The 23,391-nt window shown below is 38.5% G+C and overlaps 2 protein-coding genes across 2 annotated transcripts; one reads left to right on the forward strand and one right to left on the reverse strand.

Moving 5' to 3' along the window:
• The first annotated feature begins 3,610 nt into the window (after window positions 1-3,610).
• Window positions 3,611-9,294, forward strand: fgf2 (fibroblast growth factor 2). Its single transcript, XM_054598036.1, has 3 exons — window positions 3,611-4,164; window positions 6,820-6,923; window positions 9,103-9,294. The coding sequence occupies exons 1-3, from the start codon at window positions 3,987-3,989 to the stop codon at window positions 9,286-9,288; spliced, it is 468 nt and encodes a 155-aa protein (XP_054454011.1). The 5' UTR covers window positions 3,611-3,986; the 3' UTR covers window positions 9,289-9,294.
• Window positions 9,295-10,536: 1,242 nt separating this feature from the next.
• Window positions 10,537-21,833, reverse strand: nudt6 (nudix (nucleoside diphosphate linked moiety X)-type motif 6). Its single transcript, XM_054598035.1, has 5 exons — window positions 21,623-21,833; window positions 19,756-19,959; window positions 14,457-14,512; window positions 11,303-11,357; window positions 10,537-10,927 (listed from the first exon to the last, which is right to left on the reverse strand). The coding sequence occupies exons 1-5, from the start codon at window positions 21,819-21,821 to the stop codon at window positions 10,545-10,547; spliced, it is 897 nt and encodes a 298-aa protein (XP_054454010.1). The 5' UTR covers window positions 21,822-21,833; the 3' UTR covers window positions 10,537-10,544.
• Between the last annotated feature and the right edge of the window lie 1,558 nt (window positions 21,834-23,391).

The following is a 23,391-nucleotide window of genomic DNA, read 5'->3' on the forward strand; positions in this document are numbered from 1 at the left end:
TTGTTTTATTTTCATTCTTTTTATGACTGGTACAAAGTTAAAGCAGAATAAAGTGTTTATATATATATATTTTTTCTTGTCATCAATAAATGCTCAAAGTTAGGCAGTTCTACCTCTATGCTACCACTAGGGGGAGACAAATTATTGTATGACACTTCTCATCCAAGCTGATGTAGGTAGATCTGCTCAAATGAATTGGCCTGTAGATTCTGAAATAGTCTGATTTCAGACCTCCACTGAATCAAATTAAGATGCAAGGTAAAGATTCATTAAAAAAAGAACAAAACAACATGGATGAAAAATAACGTGTCCACATTATTTTCCTCCTCCAGAGTTGAAAGTGATATTTATTTGATTGCCCTTCACGTTTTCTATCCTGACCTCCAGGTATTTGGAAAGCCACGCCAAATGAGCACAGCGCCTTAAATATTACACATGAAGTACGGTCAGTATATATTTACATATTTTAATCTTATTCATTTCTGTCTTGGTTATCACATTATCTATCTTAAAGGTGCAGCGTACTATACTCATAGGAAGTACCCTAAAATCCAGTTTATTTGTATTCTTAACCAAGCGTGTCTCAGCTGACACTTCCTGGTCCAAGACCTTGAACACACCTTGTCTTCATACTCAGTGGTGAAAACAAATAGTGCATGTCCAAAACCACACTTAACTTCCCCCCTGGAGGGGCACAGGGGGAATTCTGTGTTTCCAGAATGTTTTTACACTTGGTCCTTTATGATATTTACCTACGCTTTATTATGTGCGTGCAGCTCGGCTAACACTGTTCACATTGGACACTGTTTCCATGCCAACTGTGGTGGTTTTATGACCTGCTCTGCTATAATGGTCATGTTTGATGGACAAGGTACGCCTCCGGACAGAGTAAATGTTTTATGTTAAGTCATATTAGGTAGTGTCCTTTCAAAATGGGAAATACAACTTCCGGAGGTTATTTGAGTTGTTTGAATTCCAGAAAACCTAACATTTCACTTCCTACAGGATCATTGAAAGGTCACAGGGATATCAGCCACCAAGCGCTGACCCTTGCATTCTTTAACACTAGATCCACAAAGTTGTAGTTCAGCCAGGAATCCAGTTTGAAAAAAATAAAAATGCAACATTTGTTATTCTGAAGAAAAGTGTCTACTAATTGGAAAAATCAAAAACAACCCGAAAGCAATGACGGTTGATATGAAAGTAAAGCACACCCTTGGTTATCTTTAGATATTTTTTCCTATTGTGCAAGTTGTATTTCAAAGGCGACAGTTGAAGCGACACGTGAGACCTTCCATTTCCTCTGAGATCAGAGAGAGAGCGTCTTGTTGTGTTCTCAAAATAGCTCCGTGAAATAAAAATAAAAAAACGTTAGAAAGGCCATAACAACCTTGACTCAGCGGTGGTGTCATGAGAGGGTGGGGTGTGACGTAACATAACACAAGCACTACGTTTAGGAGGAAACAGGAATGGGGAAGTCTGACACATCTGAGAGTTCAGGCCGAGTCCACGTTTTACTGCCTGACCCATGATTCACACATTTGTAGATTATCTTAAAGTCAAATTTAAGTAAGATCTAAATAACTAACAAAACAATGATTTTTTTTATGCAAAAATGTGACTTTTTATTTATTCCTTTTACATTTGACTCTAAAACTTGTTCACACATTGAGGTATTTGTTTTGTGTATGGGAAAAACAAGTTTGATTTATAAAATCAAAAATATGGTCCACAAAAAGACAATTGTCCTTGAAAGTCAAATGTAGCTTCTGTCAGGTTTTAAAATAAAGCATTCCGTTTGGGAACAGGTGCCACAGAAATGTATTTTTAGAGAGAAACCACTTGCAAACCATAAATCTTGTTATATTTTCCTCAGACAAACATCCAACATTTGTAGACCAAGTATTCTAAAACAACGATGGCATAGGATTTCTTTACTTGCATTGTTTTTGTCACTTTGTATCTGCATATTTAAAGGGAATTATCAATCTGTTGATGGTTTCTTTTGTTTGATCTGTTTCAGAATTATCTAAACCAGGGGTATTAGCAGTGCTGAGCTGTGAAATGCAACGGTTGGAACATTTACATGTGGTTCACTAGACTCTTTGGAGTAAAAAAGACCCCGAACTTTACACGAACAGGTAAGCAGTCGCCTCTTTATCTTTATATTTGATATTATCCTGAGCTAATGACTACAGCCGTGGAGTAATCATACTGTAAGAACATTACAAATAATCAGTAATGTGGAAATAATACAGTATTTAAAAATCCTCAGCTTTTCCTTCAGATTTTTACTTTCAGCCGAGTGAAAAATCACTGAAATCACAGAGGCATATAATACTAAATATAATATTCATGCATACTTGAGTTGAATAAAATAGGTTAATATCATCTTTTAGTCCTCTGGTTGCTTTGTCTTTTTTTTTAATTGTCATTTTTAAGAAGGGGAATTCTTATCATGATTTTTGGCGACAAGAATTGCTTCACTTTAGTTTTGGTTTGGCAACAAAATGTTCAAAAGAAGACAGAAGAATGGAGGATTAGGTCTGTGATTGAAAAGGTTGCTAGTTTAAGGAACAGCATGGCTGTAACCTGTGTATCAAAATCAGTTCTTTAGTTATTATTCCCTCTAATAAGGAGAATTTATTGCATTTTAATTGAACTGTGCAGGTGTTAATGAAAGTCAGTGATGGTATTCTTGGCACTCTTCCTTTGTGATGAGATAAAGGACCATAAAGTGTGCCCTGTCTATATATTGGATAAACTTTCCTGTCTCTGTGGAGAGTTCTCTATTGATACAGTCTCAGGAAATACATTCTTAGGATCTCCCAAAAACACCTGAACCCTTCCTGTTGGACTCCAAGTCTTACAACTATGCAAGTCTCCGGGCTTAGTCACCCGTTCAGGCCGCCTGGCTGGATGTCAGATGGTTCACTGACCAGGTTCTGGGGGGGGGGGGTTGACGTCAACCGAGAGCACAGCTGACTTTCTACTGATCCAACACGAGTTTCAGATGTGGTTAATTTTACCCAGAAGCCCAGACCAGTAAGTGCCTTTATTTTGGCAAATGGATGTCGTTCTAAAATAACAGAAAAAGAACAAAGAACCTGCAGGAGTAACTCCCATCACTGATCCTCCACTCAGCTGCTTCTGAGGAAGTTGAGACTAGCAATTACAAGCAGTCATACATGATGCAGGCCTTTTCATCTCAAGTCTTATTGTTTTTTTTAAACTTATGAATAGCACTGATTCACTAGAAGGTCGACCGTGTTGGTTTTCCTTTCATGCGTCTCTCTTTTCTTGCTATTGAAGGAGCTGGATGAATGAAAACGCTGGTTCTGGTCACATGCTCGCTGCTGCTTTTGCCGCTCTGAAGGTTCTCAGTGAGTCCAAGTTGCACGTCCCCCCTCTTTGCACCTCCTCGACTTCTGCTGGGCTGGTTGGTTAAATCAGAGAGCATTAGTGGGCGTGTATGTGTATATGTGTGTGTGTGTGTGTGTGTGTGTGTGTGTTGGTGCTCCTAGGGCGCATGCGGACTGAGGCCCAGAGGGGAAAGCCTTCCACACAGATCTAAGCCAGCTGCCCTGATTTAAACACTTCATTGCAAGAAGAGTGGAAGCGAGGGGGGGAATCTGCAACAGTGTGCTCAAAGTACACTGGCAAAGCAGCTGCCATCTCTGAAAAACAACAACAACAACGAAGAAGCAGCTTCTAATGGTAGATTTAGACGTTTGCTGTTAGGTAGAGGCATTTAGGATTCTGATTCTCAGGACTCAAAGGGCACTTGCTGCCTTGAGAGTGGGGGTGTTCGAGCAAACTGACCTCCGGGGTTATCCAGATTTCAGTTTGTGTGGAGCTCTGTGGAGGAGGGGAGGAGGGAAGAGGCAGCAGTTGGTGGGAGGTGGGAGGCCACGGTGGGGCTCCTGCACTGCTCAAGAAGGAGACGAGGCAGTTCGCCGGGAAGCAGGGGGGAATAGAGGAGGATTATGGCCACGGGAGAAATCACAACGCTTCCCTCCACACCTGACGACGGAGGCAGCGGCGCTTTCCCTCCCGGGGGCTTCAAGGATCCCAAAAGGCTGTACTGTAAAAACGGGGGCTTCTTCTTGAGGATAAAGTCAGACGGGGGTGTTGATGGAATCCGGGAGAAGAGCGACCCCCACAGTAAGTACTTCCAGTCGTCCATCTTTTGCTTTGCACAGCACACAAAGCTTCTTTATGCTCTTTTTTTTTTTTAATGTGTAACAGGGAAGTTAGAGTGAAGCAAAAAACATCATCATGGAGGAACGATGTGAATTCTTTCCAGCTTGCTGAGGTTTATCCTCCACATTGTAAACACCGAAATGTGTGTGCAGGCCTTGCTTCTGGAAAGTGTAATAACTGCAGTTGAAGGGAAGTACACCTTAAATGTTTTGTAATCAATGAGAACTTTGATGGAATATGTGTGATGTTTTTTAGTGAACGTAGATCTCCATGTTGAGTCACTCTGCTGACTGTGTGGTTTACGTCACACAGAACAGCACAACATGGAGTTAAAAGACAGAATGAGTGAAGTCCTGATCAAGAGATCCCTGACAGAGTTTGGGGTTTATGAACTTCTACCACTTAAAATGATACTTTAACTACAAAATAAAACTGACATATACTTTGCACCACCAGTCAATCAATATTTATTAAGAAAGCGACAGAAGTTGTAGCTTTTCTAATGTTCTTCTTTGAGTCTTTTAAAGTGGAAACATGAATGTGCTCGTTTGGTCTTCATCTGTGATACCCCTCGGGATCACTGATTACTTCTGAGTGTGTGTCTACAGTTGCATCAGTAAGTGGGAGGGGAGAAGTGAAAAAGAAACTTGGGGGTTTCATAAGAAAAACACGTGTATTGTCCAAGATACAGTGTGACATTTCAGGCAGGTGTGCCCAAACTAACGCCTGATATGGAAGGAGAGATGGAGCTATATTTAGGATCATTTAATTTACCCTCAGTTAGACTTATCTGTGGAACAAACCAGGAGAGAAACCTTGTTTTAGTTTAATGTTTAAAAAAAGAACTTGTCATAAGAGTCAGTATCATGGCTTCAGAAAGTAACATATCCTCAATGAGTCATTAAACAGGAATCAGCATTTAGCTTTTTTACCGTAATGGTTTCTTACAGTGAACGCGACCTGAGCTGTGCTTCATCAATGGTCCTTTTGTTGAGGCTGTGATTGGCCTGCCAACTTTTTTTGGGACAACGTAACACACCTGCCAGTTAGCATTGGAAACGTTGGTGAGAAGTGTTGCCCAATACATCCGAGGATCCCCGAGTGGGTTTTCTGTACTACTGTAATGTAGACGGGACGGACTGCACTTGTAACTTTTCATGCCGAAGCTTTGCGAGGACAATATTGCACGTATACCGTACAAATTGTTGCCTTTGCATCTCCAACCAGGACAATTACAGATATGACCACACTGTACGGAGACATTCCCAGTAGCTGTGGGACACAATACAACCAGTAAACCCAGAACACACAAGAGCACACTCAGACCAATTATGTATATTTCTTTTCAGGGGGGAGAACACGTCTTTGATCTGTGACATGAATCATCCAGGGCTGAATGCATAACTGTAGACAGATGCTTGTCTATCTGAAGTCTTAATGTGGATTAATTCTGTACAGATCCCATAATTTACCTTACGGGGCCCTCTGCTTCCTTTTTGGTGGTTTGGTTTTCATGCAAAGTATGCTCTGTTGGCAAGCAGTGGGGCCTCTTTAAAAAAAAAAAAAAAAAAAGATGATGATGATACATCTGTGTGGAGGCCAACAGGTACTGTGTGCTCAGACGGCTGTCAGCCACACTGCAACGCTACTGCTTAGTGGTTTTTGTTATGAGTTAGCTCATTGGCACCAGTGGCGTTAATGGCGTTTCATTCATTTACTGGGAGCTGTTTATGCAACAGAAATTAACAGATAAGTCCCCAGAATGAAAACGAATGATCTTTAAGCACATTTAAAGCCACATTAGTCAATATCTTTCACTAACTCTGCACCTTTTATGAAGCTTTTAAGGCTCTTTTAGCCCGTTGGTTTGGTTTTACAGCACATTTACAGTCTGATTCACTCTTTTGGCTCTTATCGTTGTTGCTATCGAGTCGAAGCAGGCAGCTGTTTTCAGCAAAAGAGCTCTGATTGAGCCACTGCACGCTACCTGAAACCGCAGACAGTCCAAGCACCTAGAAGCTAAAGAGACAGATACTGTTCTGAGGCCTTGTGTCTGCAGGATGTGCATGTGGACAAATGATTTGCTAACACATTAGCCTTAACAAGCCTAATCCCCTCCTTACATCGACTAATGCAGCTTTACTTTAAGTATTAATATATCATCATATCAGATTTGTTTAGCTTTGTTTAGTTACTGAAGAACAGTTTCCTGTTTCTGTTTTGTTCTATCAGGCTAATCACCAGTCTTCCCTCCACTATATACAACATCAAATGTCATCTAGAAAGCCAACTAGTTAGCTGCTCATGTTCACTGCTGTAGTAGATTCTATATTGAAATGCCTCTAAAACCATCTTCACTGTGATTTGTTTCCCGGGTTGCTAGAAGTCTGTTGTGTCCAGTAGAAGTGTTGGATCAGTTATGATTAAAACGTACACAGAGTTGAATGATGGTTCCATTGATGTAACAATAAAGCATTAAAGAGGGATTCAGTGTAGATGCCTCTTTTATCATTTAATTAAATAGGTGTATTTGACTAAACATCCCACAAGCAAACTACTTTTAATCTGTGTTTTATTGTTCATTTTGTTCAATTCAACTTTTGTCTTTTTCCTCAGTAAAGCTTCAGCTCCAGGCGACATCGGTGGGGGAGGTGGTCATCAAAGGAGTCTGTGCTAATCGCTATCTGGCCATGAACAGAGACGGGCGGCTGTTTGGAGCGGTGAGTGAGCTGGATCCTCAAAAAGTTACATTGTTTCTGTTCTGTAAAGAGTTTTCAGATTACTGCCAAAGCCGTAAAATCATCAAATAGTGTTTCCTGAAAGGGTTCAAAGAACGGTGCTTTTCTTTTTGTCTGTGTGAACCACTTACATTGAATGTTGTCTGCCTTTGTCACAAGCAGCATTTAGACTGCTGTGTTTTGGAAACCAAATATTTACCAGCCACCCGACAAGAAATCCTCCCTCACAGGGAGATAATTAGGTTCACACGTTTGTCATAGTCAGCACTGAGAATAAATAAAAGTTTGCCACAACATTTAGAGAGACATTATTATCCATCTCCAGTTTGTTTTGACCAGAATTTTGGTCCAACTAAGGCGTCTCTCCCGAAACCAATCAGTTTCTTTCCATTCTCCGGACTCGTCCCTCGGCATTTAAGCTGCTTCGGCCAACAAAATCATTGCACTCGCCATGGCAACGCTAGCAAGATTGGGTTTGAGTGTTCAAATCCAAATCACATCATGTTACATGACTCAGGGTTTGATTTTGTACCCGTTTACAGTCCAGACTGGCAAAGATACATACATGATGTCTGTAAAACCAAACTAACAATAATAAACTCTATTCCCATTACCACTTCAGCAAGGAGGGCAGGACATGATGATGAAATGATGCCACTATGATAATAATTATGGGAACTATTTATACTCTAGGACAAACAGAAATGTTTTTATGAGACTTTATTAATGTGTACAGTCACATCTTCGTAAAAGTCGGGCCCATGAAAATAGGATATACAGTCTAGATGCTGCTGGTGGAGAAAAGCAAGTTGGAGAATGATGTGAGCTCTCGTATTTACAGGCTTTTATTGTGGTTATTTTATTGTGATCTCCACAGGCAACCTGACAGTCATGGGGGGATGGGAAGGTGGAGGATTGAGGGGTACTTGATTTGAGAGACGGAAGACAGAAACACAAAGATATTAAAGGAGAGAAGAACTTCCTCTTTCAACTTTTGCAAAACTCGAGTTTTAAACCCACACAGTCCACTGTTCTTCTGTGAGCAGATGCACTTTGGCGTCTGCTGCAACAGTTTTCTGTCATTTATCTAAAAGCTTTTAGGAAATGACCAGCAGACAAACTGAATAAATACTGTCTGCTGATTTTAGCTTATCATCGATCAGATGTTTCACAAAATGAAGAACCCAAAACGTAGTCAAAGTTAAGAAGTAGCCAATTCCAATTTGGCACCGCTGCAGGCCTGTTGCCACGAAGTAGTTGCCTGCAGTGGAAGTGTGAAGTGTGAAGTGTGGGTGACTGATGTGGTTTGGTGGTTGTGAAGGCTCGTCCACAGTCCACGTAATTGGCAAGCGTTTCCTCTCTAATAGGAAGCTACAGCCGCCGCCACCCAAGACGTTCTGCTCCGCCTTGTGTGTGGAAAACCATTAAAAAACCCACGAGATATTAACTCTCCTCTTATTAACTATTTTGTAGTGAGAAAAAGAAAAGTCACCATGTTGACGGATTTAAAGATTAAGATTTGTTGCCAAAGAATTACATTTTTTTGGTCTAATTAAGCTCCTTGACTGGTTCGGTCTTGTACACTTTATCCAGAAGTCATGAATTAGATATTTGCAAATATGATTTCATATTTAATCACAATTCCAGGAAGCTGTAGACAAACACTTAGCTGTAATAACTGCTCGTCAGGCATGGCTTCCTTTAATGTCTTTATTATACAAGCCTGACACACTTGGCACAAATTATTCTTAACCACAGTATCCTTCAAAAATAAAGGTGGCTTTGTGTTTTACGTGCTAATGTAATGTCATAAATTGTCAGCATTACACACTTTACTCCCTTTCCAATAACATCAATTAAACAAATTCAATCAAATGTCATCCAAACAAAATAACATAACATGAAATTCCACTGCAGTGGTGATGTTCCGCAGCCGAGACGGTTATTAGCAGTTTGGAAAGAAAACATTAAATGAATCGTACAGACTAAATGACTTAACTTCAGTTTCCATTTGTTGAAATATGAGAGTAGTTTCACAGTTTTCTTTAATTTCCTCAGTTTGCAGTCAGGTCTTTTTCCAGTTAGCAAAAGGCTCAAGATTTAATCCTCCGCCTCGGGTTTAAATCCGTATTTCAATAAACTCTTGTCTCTTTCTCTCCAGAGACGAGCGACCGATGAATGCTACTTCCTCGAGCGTCTCGAGAGCAACAACTACAACACCTACCGCTCCAGGAAGTACCCAAACATGTACGTGGCACTGAAGCGGACTGGCCAGTACAAGTCGGGAAGCAAAACTGGACCGGGTCAAAAGGCCATTCTCTTTCTCCCGATGTCTTCCAAGTTGTAAACTGATTGAGAGAAAATATTAATGTCTTAGTGGCGACAAGAAAGACGAAGATGTGACGGCAATGAAGACATGGACGTTGCCCAAAATAGCTGTGATGCTTTCTGACTGTTTTATCCCGAACATGTTTTGCTCTTTTACAGCTTTTACTTTCAAATAGTGGCAAACATTCACAACCCGCTGCTTCCCAGTAAAACCAGGCTTCTACTGTGGAAAAAAGCCATCTGCTACACTAGTTCAACTGGAGCCAGGTGCCTTGCTCAAGTACGGCAGTGTTCATTTAACCTATACAGTTCTTCCCTCTCTGGATGAGGGATTTAAAGCAGCAACCTTTTTGATAACAAGTCTGCTTCCTACCGTTTATCTTGAGTTTAGCTGCAAGATGTTGGACATATAGAGGAATATTCTGTTAGAACGTGTCCAACATAGAAAATGCAAATGCACTCAACTACATAATAATATATATATATTATAATGCATATACATATAATATTATAAGAGTGAAGGAATCTAACTACGTAACTGAATTTTAGAATCTTGTGATACGACATTGTTTGACAAAGAAAAAAAACTAAGTGCACAAAAACCCACTAAAATCAAAACCCAAGCACTACTTATAGTTTTTTTTCTAATTATTTCACACTACTCAGTACACTTAATGGATACTCAGCAGATTACCTGAGCTTGTCTTAGTTTCCTGATAAACTGTGTTCCTCTGCTGTAAGTTTAAAATTCAAATTTGTGCAAAAAAAATCTACGTTGCATGGCACCGGAGCAGAACTTTAATACAAGATCAACAACATAAAATGCAGTTAGCTTGAAAACAAAAAATATGATTTTGACCTTTCTGACCAGTCAGTTGGCCAAACAGCCAATATTAATATTGCAACTTTTTTCCACTAAACTTGGCTTCACCAGTGTACGGTCATCCAATGCTGGTGGTTAGCTTGTTTAAAAATACAGCATAATGTAAAACAGTACCGTTAATCTGATGCAGGCAGGACTTCCAATATGGCAGCCAAAAGAAAAGTTAAATTAACCGTTTAAAACTCTGCAGTCTTGCAGGCACCACAGTGGCATAAATCTTTAAAAGTGAGTGTTCTTGTAGTTCACAGCTGATTGCACCATTTCTCTCCAGAAAAACACACTACAAACTTAATTCCAGTCATAAATACACTTTAAATATAAGTAATACTGACAATCATATGTCAATATAGCTAGCAGAGATATGCTAACCATATCAGCTTGATGATTGCTTGCTAGCATTTTGGTGTTGGAGGAAGCTGCCTGTGGTACAGCTGGTAGAACATCCCAGAGTAGACGGCAGGGAGCTCCTCCATGGAGAGGTCGATCTGGCCGAAGCCGTGCTCCAGGCCGTGGAGCAGAAGCCTGGCCACCCGAGAGGTGATGGGGGTCGTGTGGTCGGTCTTGGCCAGCTCGGCGAGCTCCAGCCACTCGCAGCGCAGACACTCCTGAGTGCAGAAGTTGATGTCGTAGCTGAGAGGGCCGAGTCGGCAGATGACGTACAGGTCCGACATGCCGAAGGCGCCGGGGTGGTTGTGCTGCTGCCGGATGCTGAGCAGAGACCTGAACTCAGAGTGAACACCGGTCTCCTCAAAGACTTCACGGACAGCAGTGTGACCTGAGAGAGATTCATAAGAAATATTAAGCATTTTAAAGATTCTGACAGAAAGGAATATATATTAATATTCCCTTGTCAGAGACACCTTGCAGACTGATTGTTTAGATGTGTGGGAAAAAGGAAAATACATATATTTTTTTGTAAAGAAAACATTTGACGCTGCTTTTTTTTGGGTTGGGTAACATTTCTAATAATATTAAAGCTGCTTTTTAAAATGTAAAAAAAAAAAAGGTGACTTTTGAGAAACTGTTATCTTAGCGTATATATCATGTGCCTTATTTTTGTACAGTTCAAATGAATGTATCATCTTTTAGCATAACACTAAAATAGAAGGATTTAGCTAGATGTACTGTATTAGTTTTTCTTTTCACTCACCAATATTTTCTCCTGGATCAGACAAGCCGCCGGGGAACTTCCAAGCATTCTTTGTCTGAAACAAGAGGGCAAAGTTAACATTTAACATCCATAGTGATATATGGCACTGCTGTAAATGTATTCACATGTATACTTAAAATAAATCCATTTTTAGTCTGTTTTTAATCATAAAATCAGTGTCTTCCAATTTAAAGTCACTTGTTTTTTGCAAGATCTTTAAATTGGTGGCAAAGTTTTACAGTGTAACAGTAGTTTTTTTTTTATTATTTTAAAGGAAATCACATTAAAGTAATAGATAATGTGTTTATAGATCATCTTATGTATCTGAACTTATTATTATTATTATTATTATACAGGCAGAGAGATGTTTAATGCTCTGACCCTGAGAGTCATTTTCGTTCATTTTATAGTTTTATATTTAGTGCCTCACTCTTTAACATTTGAAGCGGTGAAGTGTGTCTTCCAAAACTGTTTCACCACTTGATATTTAATAACAGTATGCTGCTGGTTAAGTTATGATGTCAGTGTTGTGTATATATATTTTTGTAGTTACTTAAAGAATTTTGTATGTAGTGCTTTTTTTTTTTTTTTTTTTTTTTTTTTTTTTTTTTTTAAAGGTTTATAATCTGATATTTTTCTTGTTTTGCAAATCCTGTTTGTGAGGAACACAGATGCACTACAGCTTTTTATTTTAAATACTTCATGTTAACAGAATGCTATATTTTTTTGTGGCTGTTTCTAAAGTGTGCTGGTAAAATAGAAATAAAGGGATTTTGTTTAACTCTAAATCAGTGTGGTTTTTCAGAGTAAAATGTCTTATTCAGAGCTAAATGTGAAAAGAATAACAAAAACACTTGTAAAGGATGCCAAAACATGCTCAAACTCTTCATGTCTAATCTACTGGCAAATTATTGGACGATGGTTGAATGAATTGGATGGATTCCTTCCAGGCCCTGGGGATCTCTCCGTCATCTGTTGTGCTGATCTGAGAGCGATAGTTTCTTTTTCAGGAAGTCCGAACCCTTCATGAGCTCTGAACCGTCTCAGTCGGCCAGAGACTCTGCTGCTGCCAAAGGGCCAAACTCTTACTGTACGAAGCCCATTTCCAGTAAACGGAGGAGGAGGAGGAGGAGGAGAGGAAGAGATAAAACTCTTCCCACACATCAAGGCCACTAACTGTTTCCCTCTGCTTCTGGACAAAAGCCATTAAGACACATTACATGCTCGCGTAAGACTCCCAGATGGCACACATGTTGTCAGCAAACAAACCCACTTTCATTCTGTCAGTTATAATGTGATCTATGTTTATCATATGTTACAGATTATACTGTAACCATGTGTCCTTTCTCAGATTATTCCTACTTGAACTGAATGAAAAATCTGCATAAAGACTAGAAATTGAATGCCAATTTAAAATATTCAAATACACTTCTATGTTTTGTATATATATATATTTAAGGAATAAATCCATTAAGTCCTATATTGTCAGATGTCTGCAGATAGATAGATATATTTGGCTTTAAAATGTATTTGAGATTACTGACTTTATCCCAATATAGTGCAGTCTCTCTTTTTATAATTTAGGGGAATACAATCCTCAAGGAGTTCTTAATCAGTCCAAAACTTCACCAACAATTGAGTAATATAATAATTGTTTCTGTTGTTATTGAGGCAGAGAATATTTATTTTCTTTCCAGCAGACATCTGAGCTCTGAAGTTTTCTTTGGAGATTTGCCTTTTGTCAGTTTACGGCTCCGTGGCAATGAGTGATGGTGCAACTGAGGATTGTGACCAGCTGTGACCAGCTGTGACCAGCTGTGACAGCGACGCTGGTATTTTTTTTAACCTTGTGAGTCTGTGTTTAGACATGGCTAAATGTGGTGCATTTTCAATACTTGCCTCACTTCTACAGTATAATTGTCATATTCAGTTACACTGGAATTGGGATGTTTAGATGATATTCTTGATACTATTTATTGCCTGTCTATCATCATATCTGTGTCAATTGTTGTCATAGTAACATATGACCTTGTGCTGGTGTTTTGTGCTATGGGGCAGAGAAAATCTTGACATGCTTTTTATTCATTAAATGGAGGGTTGTTGTGAAGGGTTCATGTGTGAAGAGAGCTATTTTCAGAATTCACACTGTGCATATGATCTACTGTAAACTGGTGTATCTTGTTCTATAGGAGTACGCACAACGCCAGGACTTTCGGGCATTTAAAGCTCTGAATTCCTGTCAGCTTTAGCAGCAGTGATGGTGACGAGTGTTCATATTACAAAATATAATGATTGAATTAAGTACAGGAGCTGCTGCCTTTACCTTTTTGACTGTAAAGTCTACGAAACGCACACTTGGTGCTTTTGTACTTTATATCTTAAATCATAATTGGTTCCTAAATTGGTGCAATCTTGTTTTGGCTGCGGTCTGAGAATGCAAACAAATATGTGTCCCAAAGGTTGTAAAAGAGCCCGGTTTTAAGTCGACCTCATAACAACTCGAGCACTACAGCGGCGCTCTGTGAGAGCGGACAGAGACGAACACTCATTGAGTTGTTTGAGTGCATTCGGCTCACGTAAACACGGCGTTGGTTGGAGGTCAGCTAATGTTGTGTGTGTGGAGCTATGTGGAGTGTGTGAGGACCGGAGAGGATTTCCACCCACGTCTGCATCAACAGAGGCAACATACAACTGAGTCCATAAACAAAACTAATCACAGGAGTTATGAGCAGCAGGAGTTCTGCTGCCTCATTGAGTCTTTTATTATGTTTTCTTACTGTGGACGGAAGGATCAGTGTCTAATAAAGCTCTCTGGCTAAGGCGGGCAAGAGCTGGTGAACTAGCTGCCAAAAGTCATTTTTAACCTGCCAAAATATGTCATAATTTTTCTTTTTTTAGAAATGTGTCATGCTGCCAACTGCACCTAATTGACATAATCACAGCTCTGTGCTTAGGCCTGTTCATATGATGCATTCCTATTAGAAAATACAGGAAGTAGCACGACTACAGCCACGAATGCATACATTTACTAAAGAATAAAAGGAAATCTTAATTTAATTCAATTAATATGGTCTATCTATACGGCAATATATATTTACATTTTTTTAATGAATGTAATGGAGAGCAATTTGTAACAGGATAGTGACACATTTACCTTGTTTCTGTCTTGGACAACAAGAACTTTTCCATTCGATTCATCAACAACTGCACCTGCAAAACAAAACAATCAATCAATCAATCAATCAGATATTTATTTCACATAATTGCAAGCAGTCATGTCCCCCGTATACAAGCTGGTCTGAAGTAGTTACTGTAAGAACAATTTAGAAAAAGGGAGAGCTGTTGGCAGTCTTGTTCAAAGTTAATTATAAGGTTGGGTACAACATAAAACACACTGCACCATGTGGAGGGAAGAGTCTGGAGCTGAGCCTCTGCCAGGCCAGCATGGCTGCTTTGTCCATTTTAGAATGTTCTTAACACGTCGCTGCTGTTGACGATCAATAAAGTCCGCACACAAACAAGTCAAATAAATAACAATAACTTGGGCGTGTTGCTCTATATTTAGAGGATTCAAGGTTATTCCACTTCTCCAACTGCTATACAAAAAAAAGAAACATCAGTGTTTTAACATTTTTAATTACTCTCACTGTACGGCCTTCATATGCTTCAAACTAAGTATGTGGTGTAACTTCAGATTGCATCCATAGGCTTAAGTGTTGATACCAGTTCTGATTGGTTCTTTTGCTGCTAAATGCTCCGCTAAGTTCACCAGCTAACCGCTAACTTTCTCTGTATGTCGTTTGGTGCGCGATGTTGGGTTTATCAGAGCTGTTTGACTGATAAGAAAGGTGATAGTGAACCAAAGCAGAACAGCTGGAGGCCCAAAAATACCAAAACAAGTGGGCTGAAAGGTGCTAAAATGCTACGTGTAGCGTAGCTGATACAACTGCAGATTCGGGAGATTGTTCTCTGGCAAAAGACAATGACTATAGCCGCTTTAATGTCAGCTTTACTTTTTGGAACAAATATGGACAAACGTGTTAGTTTTGCAAAATATAAGTACTACATAAGCAATTGTTCTTAAAGAAATGTTTCGAAACAGTAACGCATGAACTGAACCTCCACTAAGTGAAGAAGAACAGGACAGATTGATTGACATTTGAGAACAGGGGGTTAATATAATATAATATAAAATAACATTCTTTACTTTCTTAACCGAGTCTGAGTGACTCAGCTGTATTTGTCAAAGATGTAGACGTCCCACTTCACAATTTACATTTTTCTCTCTCCTATTAGAGCAGCTTTTTTTTTTTTCAGCAGGTAGTGACTAAGCGACGGCTCGGGAAGAACAGGAGGAGGAGGAGGAGGAGGACGAGGAGGAGGAGGAGGAGGAGGAGGAGGAGGAGGAGGAGGGAAAACGGGCCACTTTCTTTTCCGGTCGCTGCGTCTGACCGGCCGGAGACGGGCCTCCTTAAATGAATGTCACAGATGTGTAAAAGAGGGATGGGTCGTCTTAAAGGCCTGACTTGGACTTCCAAGTGGAAACTGATGTCATCCCCGATCCCAGAGCCATATGGAGCTCCACGGGAGGAGGCCTGGCTGCTGCTAACGGAGGCTATCATTATGTAGCCTTCAGTGTAGGAAAGTAAACGCTTGAAAGGAGCAGCAGAAGAAAAAAAAAAAGAAGTGAATTAAGACACAAAAAAGCCCAGAAGCAATGATCAGAGAGGAGCTGTGGGTTCTGTAGTAAAACGACTGCTAATCGCTTGAGGTTACAGATGGTTTCTGAGCCACAACAAAGTTTGATGTCTTCTCTTCATTCATATTTCATGTAGGCTTCTTCTGCTGATTCTTGGTTTTAACAGTAATTATAGGGTCGCAGTTATATCTGTGGTGCACTATGAGGTCACGATGAGGTCAGAATACTGATGAGAGTCGATTTAGATCACTTGAGCTGAATTTGATTACAGAATACTAATTAGCGTAGTTTTTTTTTATGTCTAGGTCCTTGATTTGGTTGCCTAGGTTTTCGTGAACAATCTGTTATGGATTAAGTTTGGTATACTAGTTTTTATAAATGCTGTACTGGAAGACGAGGAGATGCAATTATTAAAGTTTCAGCTTGTCACTAGGTGATGCGTTGAGCCGTGAAACTCATTTATTTCACTTCGCGATAACGGGACTCTTACTCAACCTTCAGTTGGGTGGATGCATGACCTTAAAGAGGTTCTGCACAATTAAACATGTGTTGTAGCGCTGTAAACTACATGATGACTAAACAGAGATAAAACAGAAATCTGGCGATTTTGCCGTCAACATCTGTTTTTTTTTGGAACCAGTGACCATATTTGGAATGCAGAGGAGTGACGTAGAGACAACGTGTACGTCACTGGTAGCCAAAGCGACCCGTCAATCCCAGTAAGCCCGCCCTAAAGCACACTCTGCTTTATGGTCTATGACTCTAACTTCAACGTCATTTTCTCATAGACTTCTATACAACCTGACTTATTTTTGCAAACAGAGGAGTCAAGTCTTCTCCAATACATCATGATGTTCATCTAATAAATGATGGTCCCATTTAGAGTAGAATAGACCATAAAGCAGAATATGCTTTAGGGTGTCTGGGAGTTTTAAGCATTTCCGTCCTATGTATTTCCGAACTCTTTCACTTTTAAATCACTTTTTATTGTGTTTTCTAGTTTATGAAAGTTAATTGTTGTGGTTGTACTTAGCTCCATCCATCTAATGTCAATTGTGGTTGCAAAAAAACAAGATGGCGACGGCCAAAAAAGCCGTTAAGAACCGTAGTCCACAAACCAACTGGTGATGTCACGCCGACCACGTCCACTTCAGTCTATACTTGTTACTTTTCTTACTGCCAGTCCTCCTCATGTTCTCCACCTCTACTCTGTGAACTGTGAGTTAGAGGAGAAGTCCTGTAGTTTACAACCTGAACCCTGCTCTCCTAGGCTTGGCATAATAACCCCTGCCTTTGGAGAGAAAGCTCAGACAGAATGTTTCTCTGCTTCTATTTAAGACTCACTGTTTTGTATTGACTCTTTAGTTGCACTAACCATGTTACATCTCACAACCCACTGGAAACAAAAAAGCACAAGTCAACGTGCAAATTGAATCCGGATTTAGCTCTGCAATGTCATAGTTTAAAAATGTATTTGGGCAAACTTTTAATTTTCAAATCAGTTTGTAACAGTCAATGGAGGTCCTTTTGACACCAATATTGCCACGTCTGACATTTGGGTTCAGGCTGGACAGTTTAAAACCTTCTAGGGCTTATATTCCCTTTGCTTCACTGTAGTGAGACACATGTTAAGTTCAGTTATAGGTAAGTTGGCCACAAATTCAACAAGTCTTTAAACACCCAAATTCCTCTATGTAGGAACTTGCATGACTCCCTTATTATCCATCCAGCGTCAAACGTTGATTGACCATTGTTTGCATGATGTGCTGTTCTCTTGCGTTATAAAAAAGCTGTGTGCGCCAGAGCAAACAAGTACCAGATCATCTAAACAGCTGCGTATTTCAGATTCCTAACCTCAGTGTCATCACTGTTTGTTCCGGGGCAATCTGGCATAAAAAAAAAAGGGGAATTTCTGGACCCCCTTCCATTCTGAAGGATGCTCTGGACATGTTCTGACATGCTTTCAGTGCATCCACTCTTTAAAAAAGATTAAAAAACCCTGACACTCTGCCCTCTGCTGGACGATCAGAGACGTAGCACACTTCAAGGTCTGCAGCTCCTCCCATTGTTGCTCCTCTCCCCACACATGCACAATCCTGATGAGTGAATTTCCATTTACGCAAAAGAAAATGGGTCAAAGTTGAAAAATACATAAAAGGCAAACAGACAAACAACCTCTTATCCTTTTAAATAAAAGAAACGTGAACAGTTGTTAACAGTTTTTGTGTGTGATAACCTACAAGACATAGAATACCCTGTACCCTCTGTAAAGCTATCTTATCACAGCTTTCTCAGATTTATAAATGATTTTAAAGTAGCAAGAGACTGGATTTATCCTTTTAAATCCTCTCCATATCTTCTAACTTCTATAAAAGTTCAGTCAAGTCCACCTCAGTCTCTATAGTGAGACCCTTTCCCAAACAAGAAATAAATGCTGTCTTTGTCTGGCTCAGACTGACACCAGTTGTCATCACTGCCAGTGTGACGTAACCTTTCCTTCCATATCAGTAATGATTTGGGTTTGTGGGAGACTGTGTTCCGCTCAGTCAATCAGAAGTAATGTAACAGACTGAACTCTTTACTATGGAGGGCAGCTTTGATAATAAGCTTACACATTAGATTTGGTATATAAGAATATAGATTTTGATACGCAAATTGAGAGATTTATGGGGTTATTTTGATTATTGTCGATACATTTTCTGTAAATTAAGAATCATATTAACCTGCTTATAGTTTCAGCTCTATTGTTTTTGATGGTTGACTGTATATTATTCCATATGGAACTGTTTTGGATCCACTATGGTTCTTAATGAGGATTTTGACTATAGATAAACTATAAAAAATGTTATGTGCTCTATGTTTGAAGATGGTTTTAGCCTTTTGTTAACCTAGTATATATCCTATGTGCTGATTGGTGTTTCCTGACTGTCTCTATAGATGCTTTGTCTTTAACTTGTAGTCCATCAGACGAAGAACTACACTTCCCTTGATGTTTAGTGGGAATGAGTTCAACCGATTGACACAAGTGTTCTGCATTAAGCCTAATCTGGTGATGTTCCCTGAGGCTTTTGCATGTTCACTTGCTAGCAGCTCTTATCTTGAAGAAGATCTCTCACTGAGAACTCGCTTTTATTAGCGATTTCTACAGATTTGAGGTGCAGATGCTTTTTTTTTTTCCATTAGGCTTGATAGTAAGAGCTCAAGCACCTCAGCTGATACTGGGTGAGCTGTTTTTTTGTTTTTTTTTCTCCATTTTTGATGTCTGATTGTGAAACGTTCCATTTAATTGGTCCGTTTATCATGTTTGACTTTCGTGTAATTATATTGTGCTTTCTCAAACAGGGATATTGTATTAACATGCTCAGATAATTGCTGTAACGTTGTGTTCTGCATGTGAGCGTTTGTTGACACTTCATTCATTTAATATGGAGGATATGGACAATAAACAATGACCTGAGATTATATGGATTCATAGCATGCGTGCTGAAAGAAACCTAACGGCAATAAGGTAGTTGATGAGTACTGTAAATCAATCTTGGTTTGACAAGATCTTAACTTGAACTCATATCTCTTTTCCAGGGCTTTCAGCTTTTTTTATGGCCTTCATCAGACGCATGACAAACACCATCTGCTGTAGTTGAAAGCTCTGAGAAAAGTTGGTCAGTAGACATTTTAGGTAAAATTATAGTCTGTCAAACTACTAATTCCAAAGTCAAGAATGACCTTTTTAGGCAAAAAATAAATAAATCTCTACCTGCCACTCCAATTTGGTGAGTTGCAAACCCGGGCAGCCTGCTCTCCCCGTCTCCCAGCCAGAGGGCCAGCACAGCGTGGTCGTGTTTGGCGTGATGGAAGGTGAAGCCGTGGGTGGAGGCGGCGGCGGCACATCGGCTCAGAGAGATGGGCACCCGAAGCCACACTGCAACTTTCCCCTCGGCTTTCCACTGGGCCAGTGAATCTACGGAGTACACGAGTCCAGAGGTTAACCAGGATGAACTTACATTTTTTTATTATTAATGATGTTGCTGCTTTATTAAATAAAGTGCAGAAACAGACAGGAAATACAGATTGTTTTTTATGATAAATCTGATTTTTGAGGCAAATGGAAAATGTAAAGATGAGAGAAGATGACAAGCAACAGAGACAATTTGGCGGAAGAAGCCCGAGGGGTGAAGAAGCAGATCTTTCATAAGTGGAAAGTTGCTGGTTAGAATCCCAGACTGACTGGAAGATTGCAAGAAAGAAGGATCTAGTGCTTATACAGTTAAATTCTAAATATGTTAGAAAATCAATCTGCAAAAGTTTGAATAATCAACCAATTATATGTATTCTATAAATAAAAAAGGCCAGTTTTTTTTGCAGATTAGTTACCATAATATAATTTCCTCTTTTATTTCATCTTAAATATATCTTTTAGGTTTTGGACTTTAAGTAAATTTAGAAAAACACCTTGTGATAAGCGTTTCCACTTTTTGACAGTTTATTACAGAACAATTAAACCATATTTTAAAATAAGAGTCCGATTACTCAATATTGTAAAAAAAAAAAGTTAGATTCTGATATCTTTAAATTTGATAACCTCTTACTTTAATCATTTTACCTTTGTGCATTACACTGGCTGTCTAATGTTCCTACATGTGGTTGCTCTTTTCTCTCCCTTTGCTGACACAATAATAATAATAATAATAATGCATTAAAGATCTAAAACCTATAATGAACATACTTATTTTTAAATAAACCACATGCAAAACCCTGGACTAACAACTACCTATAGTACAGCCTTTTAATTAAGCAAAAATGTCAAACATTCACCTGCAGATGCACTGAAACAAGGCTCAGTTAGATATTAAGGGACATTTAGCTCTGCAATAATTCATGCACCTGCATCTTCTTCAATGCATTCTTTTTTTATTCCTGTTCTATCTTTATTTTGTTGTATAGTATGTGTATTTATTGTCTGTGTCTGTGTGTTTTTATTGTTTTTATTGTCATGTTTTTATTGTCATGTTTTTATTGTCATGTGTCATGTGGTCTGCTGGGAGCAGAGTTGATTGTGCAATCACAAAAAACATATCAACTTTTTAAACAATGTCAAAGTTGATATTTAACCGGTTTATAAAGTATAAACTGGCAGATTTATCAGCCGAATTTACTATCATACCTTAATGAGTGTTTTTAAAGCAAAGTTAACACTGGTAAATAAACTGAATAGTAATAATAATAGTATAGTATGTGTATTTATTGTCTGTGTCTGTGTAGTTGTATAGTATGTGTATTTATTGTCTGTGTTGTAGTTGTATTTAGTATGTGTATTTATATGTCTGTCTGTGTAGTTGTATAGTATGTGTATTTATTGTCTGTGTAGTTGTATAGTATGTGTATTTATTGTCTGTGTAGTTGTATAGTATGTGTATTTATTGTCTGTGTCTGTGTAGTTGAGCTGCTGTAACACTTGAATTTCCCCCATGGGGATCAATAAAGGAATATAATAATAATAATAATAATAATAATAACAGCTGACCCCCAGCCTTCTTTATACAGTAATGCAGACACCTCACAGACAATACATCCAGCATGCATTCATCCTCTCATCCATGCATATCACACTTTAGACCACCGACCTTGCAGCACTCTGCTGAAGGATCTCTCACTGATGTCCCCAGGTAGACTACCATCAGCCAGGTCCACTGTCACTCCACCGAACCGGTCCACTCTGCCCATCAGAGCACCGCACCCCGGTGCTCTGTGGAGCTGGGAGCGAGCTGCGGTGCATGAGAAGGTTCTGCTGCAGAACCTTAACGCAGAAACGCATGCAGCCATGTCTGTGTTCACACCAGCAGACTGGAGTTCAACATGCACTGTTATGTATGCGTCCGGGCTGGAGGTTACATAAATACCGTAATGCATCTGTAAAAATGGCACTGCAAAATCATTGGTACTGTGCCAGACTCCATTCAGACTTTTATTATTATTATATTATTATTATTATTATTATTATTATTATTATTATTATTATTATTATTATTATTATTATTATATATCCTTTATTGATCCCCATGGGGAAATTCAAGTGTTGCAGCAGCTCAACTACACAGACACAGACAATAAATACACATACTATACAACTACACAGACAATAAATACACATACTATACAACTACACAGACAATAAATACACATACTATACAACTACACAGACAATAAATACACATACTATACAACTACACAGACAATAAATACACATACTATACAACTACACAGACAATAAATACACATACTATACAACTACACAGACAATAAATACACATACTATACAACTACACAGACAATAAATACACATACTATACAACTACACAGACACAGACAATAAATACACATACTATAAATAACTACTACAACTACACAGACAATAAATACACATACTATACTATTATTATTTTATTATTACTATTCAGTTTATTTACCAGTGTTAACTTTGCTTTAAAAACACTCATTAAGGTATGATAGTAAATTCGGCTGATAAATCTGCCAGTTTATACTTTATAAACCGGTTAAATATCAACTTTGACATTGTTTAAAAAGTTGATATACTGTTTGATTGCACAATCAAAGACCACATGACACATGACAATAAAAACATGACAATAAAAACATGACAATAAAAACCTGTGCAATACAATACACTGTGCAATAATAGTTAGTTTTTTCTGTCTGTAAATATAATATTTCAGTTATTGTTGATTTTCTACTGTTTTTTATTGCTTATTTATAATACTTGTTTTTTTTAATTTCATTTTAATTTTATCTTGTTTTTCTTTTACCATGTATCTTGTGTGCACTTTACTCTATGCTGCTGTAATCCTGTAAATTTCCCCGCTTTTTGACTAATAAAGGATTATCTTATCTTATCTTATCTTATTTTATCTTATCTTATCATATCTTATCTTATCTTATCTTATCTTATCATATCTTATCTTATCTATCTTATCTTATCTTATCTTTACTGTGGTTCATTGATGCACCTTCTGCAGGGTGTCATCTAGATTAAATAAGCTTGCAAGAAATCAAGAATAAAGGTTGAAAACTATGAAAAAACCCGCATATTAACATATTTTATTAATGCCGAATATTAGACTGCATCTGATTAATATTTACTATTATCTTTAATTATATTTAAGTATGTGTTTTTATTCACTGGTAACAAAAAAATTTAAATTGTATGTTTTTTCTACCATATTTTGCAAACTTTCTTATAAAATAAGAGATATAAAATAATCCTTTATTAGTTTTTGCATTACAGCAGCATAGAGGATAGTGCACATATAAAAATTTAAAAAAAGCAAGTATTATAAATAAGCAACAAAAACAGTAGAAAAACACAACAACTGAA

The sequence above is a fragment of the Anoplopoma fimbria genome, chromosome 4, assembly GCF_027596085.1.
Source record: "Anoplopoma fimbria isolate UVic2021 breed Golden Eagle Sablefish chromosome 4, Afim_UVic_2022, whole genome shotgun sequence".
NCBI classification, from domain to species: domain Eukaryota; kingdom Metazoa; phylum Chordata; class Actinopteri; order Perciformes; family Anoplopomatidae; genus Anoplopoma; species Anoplopoma fimbria.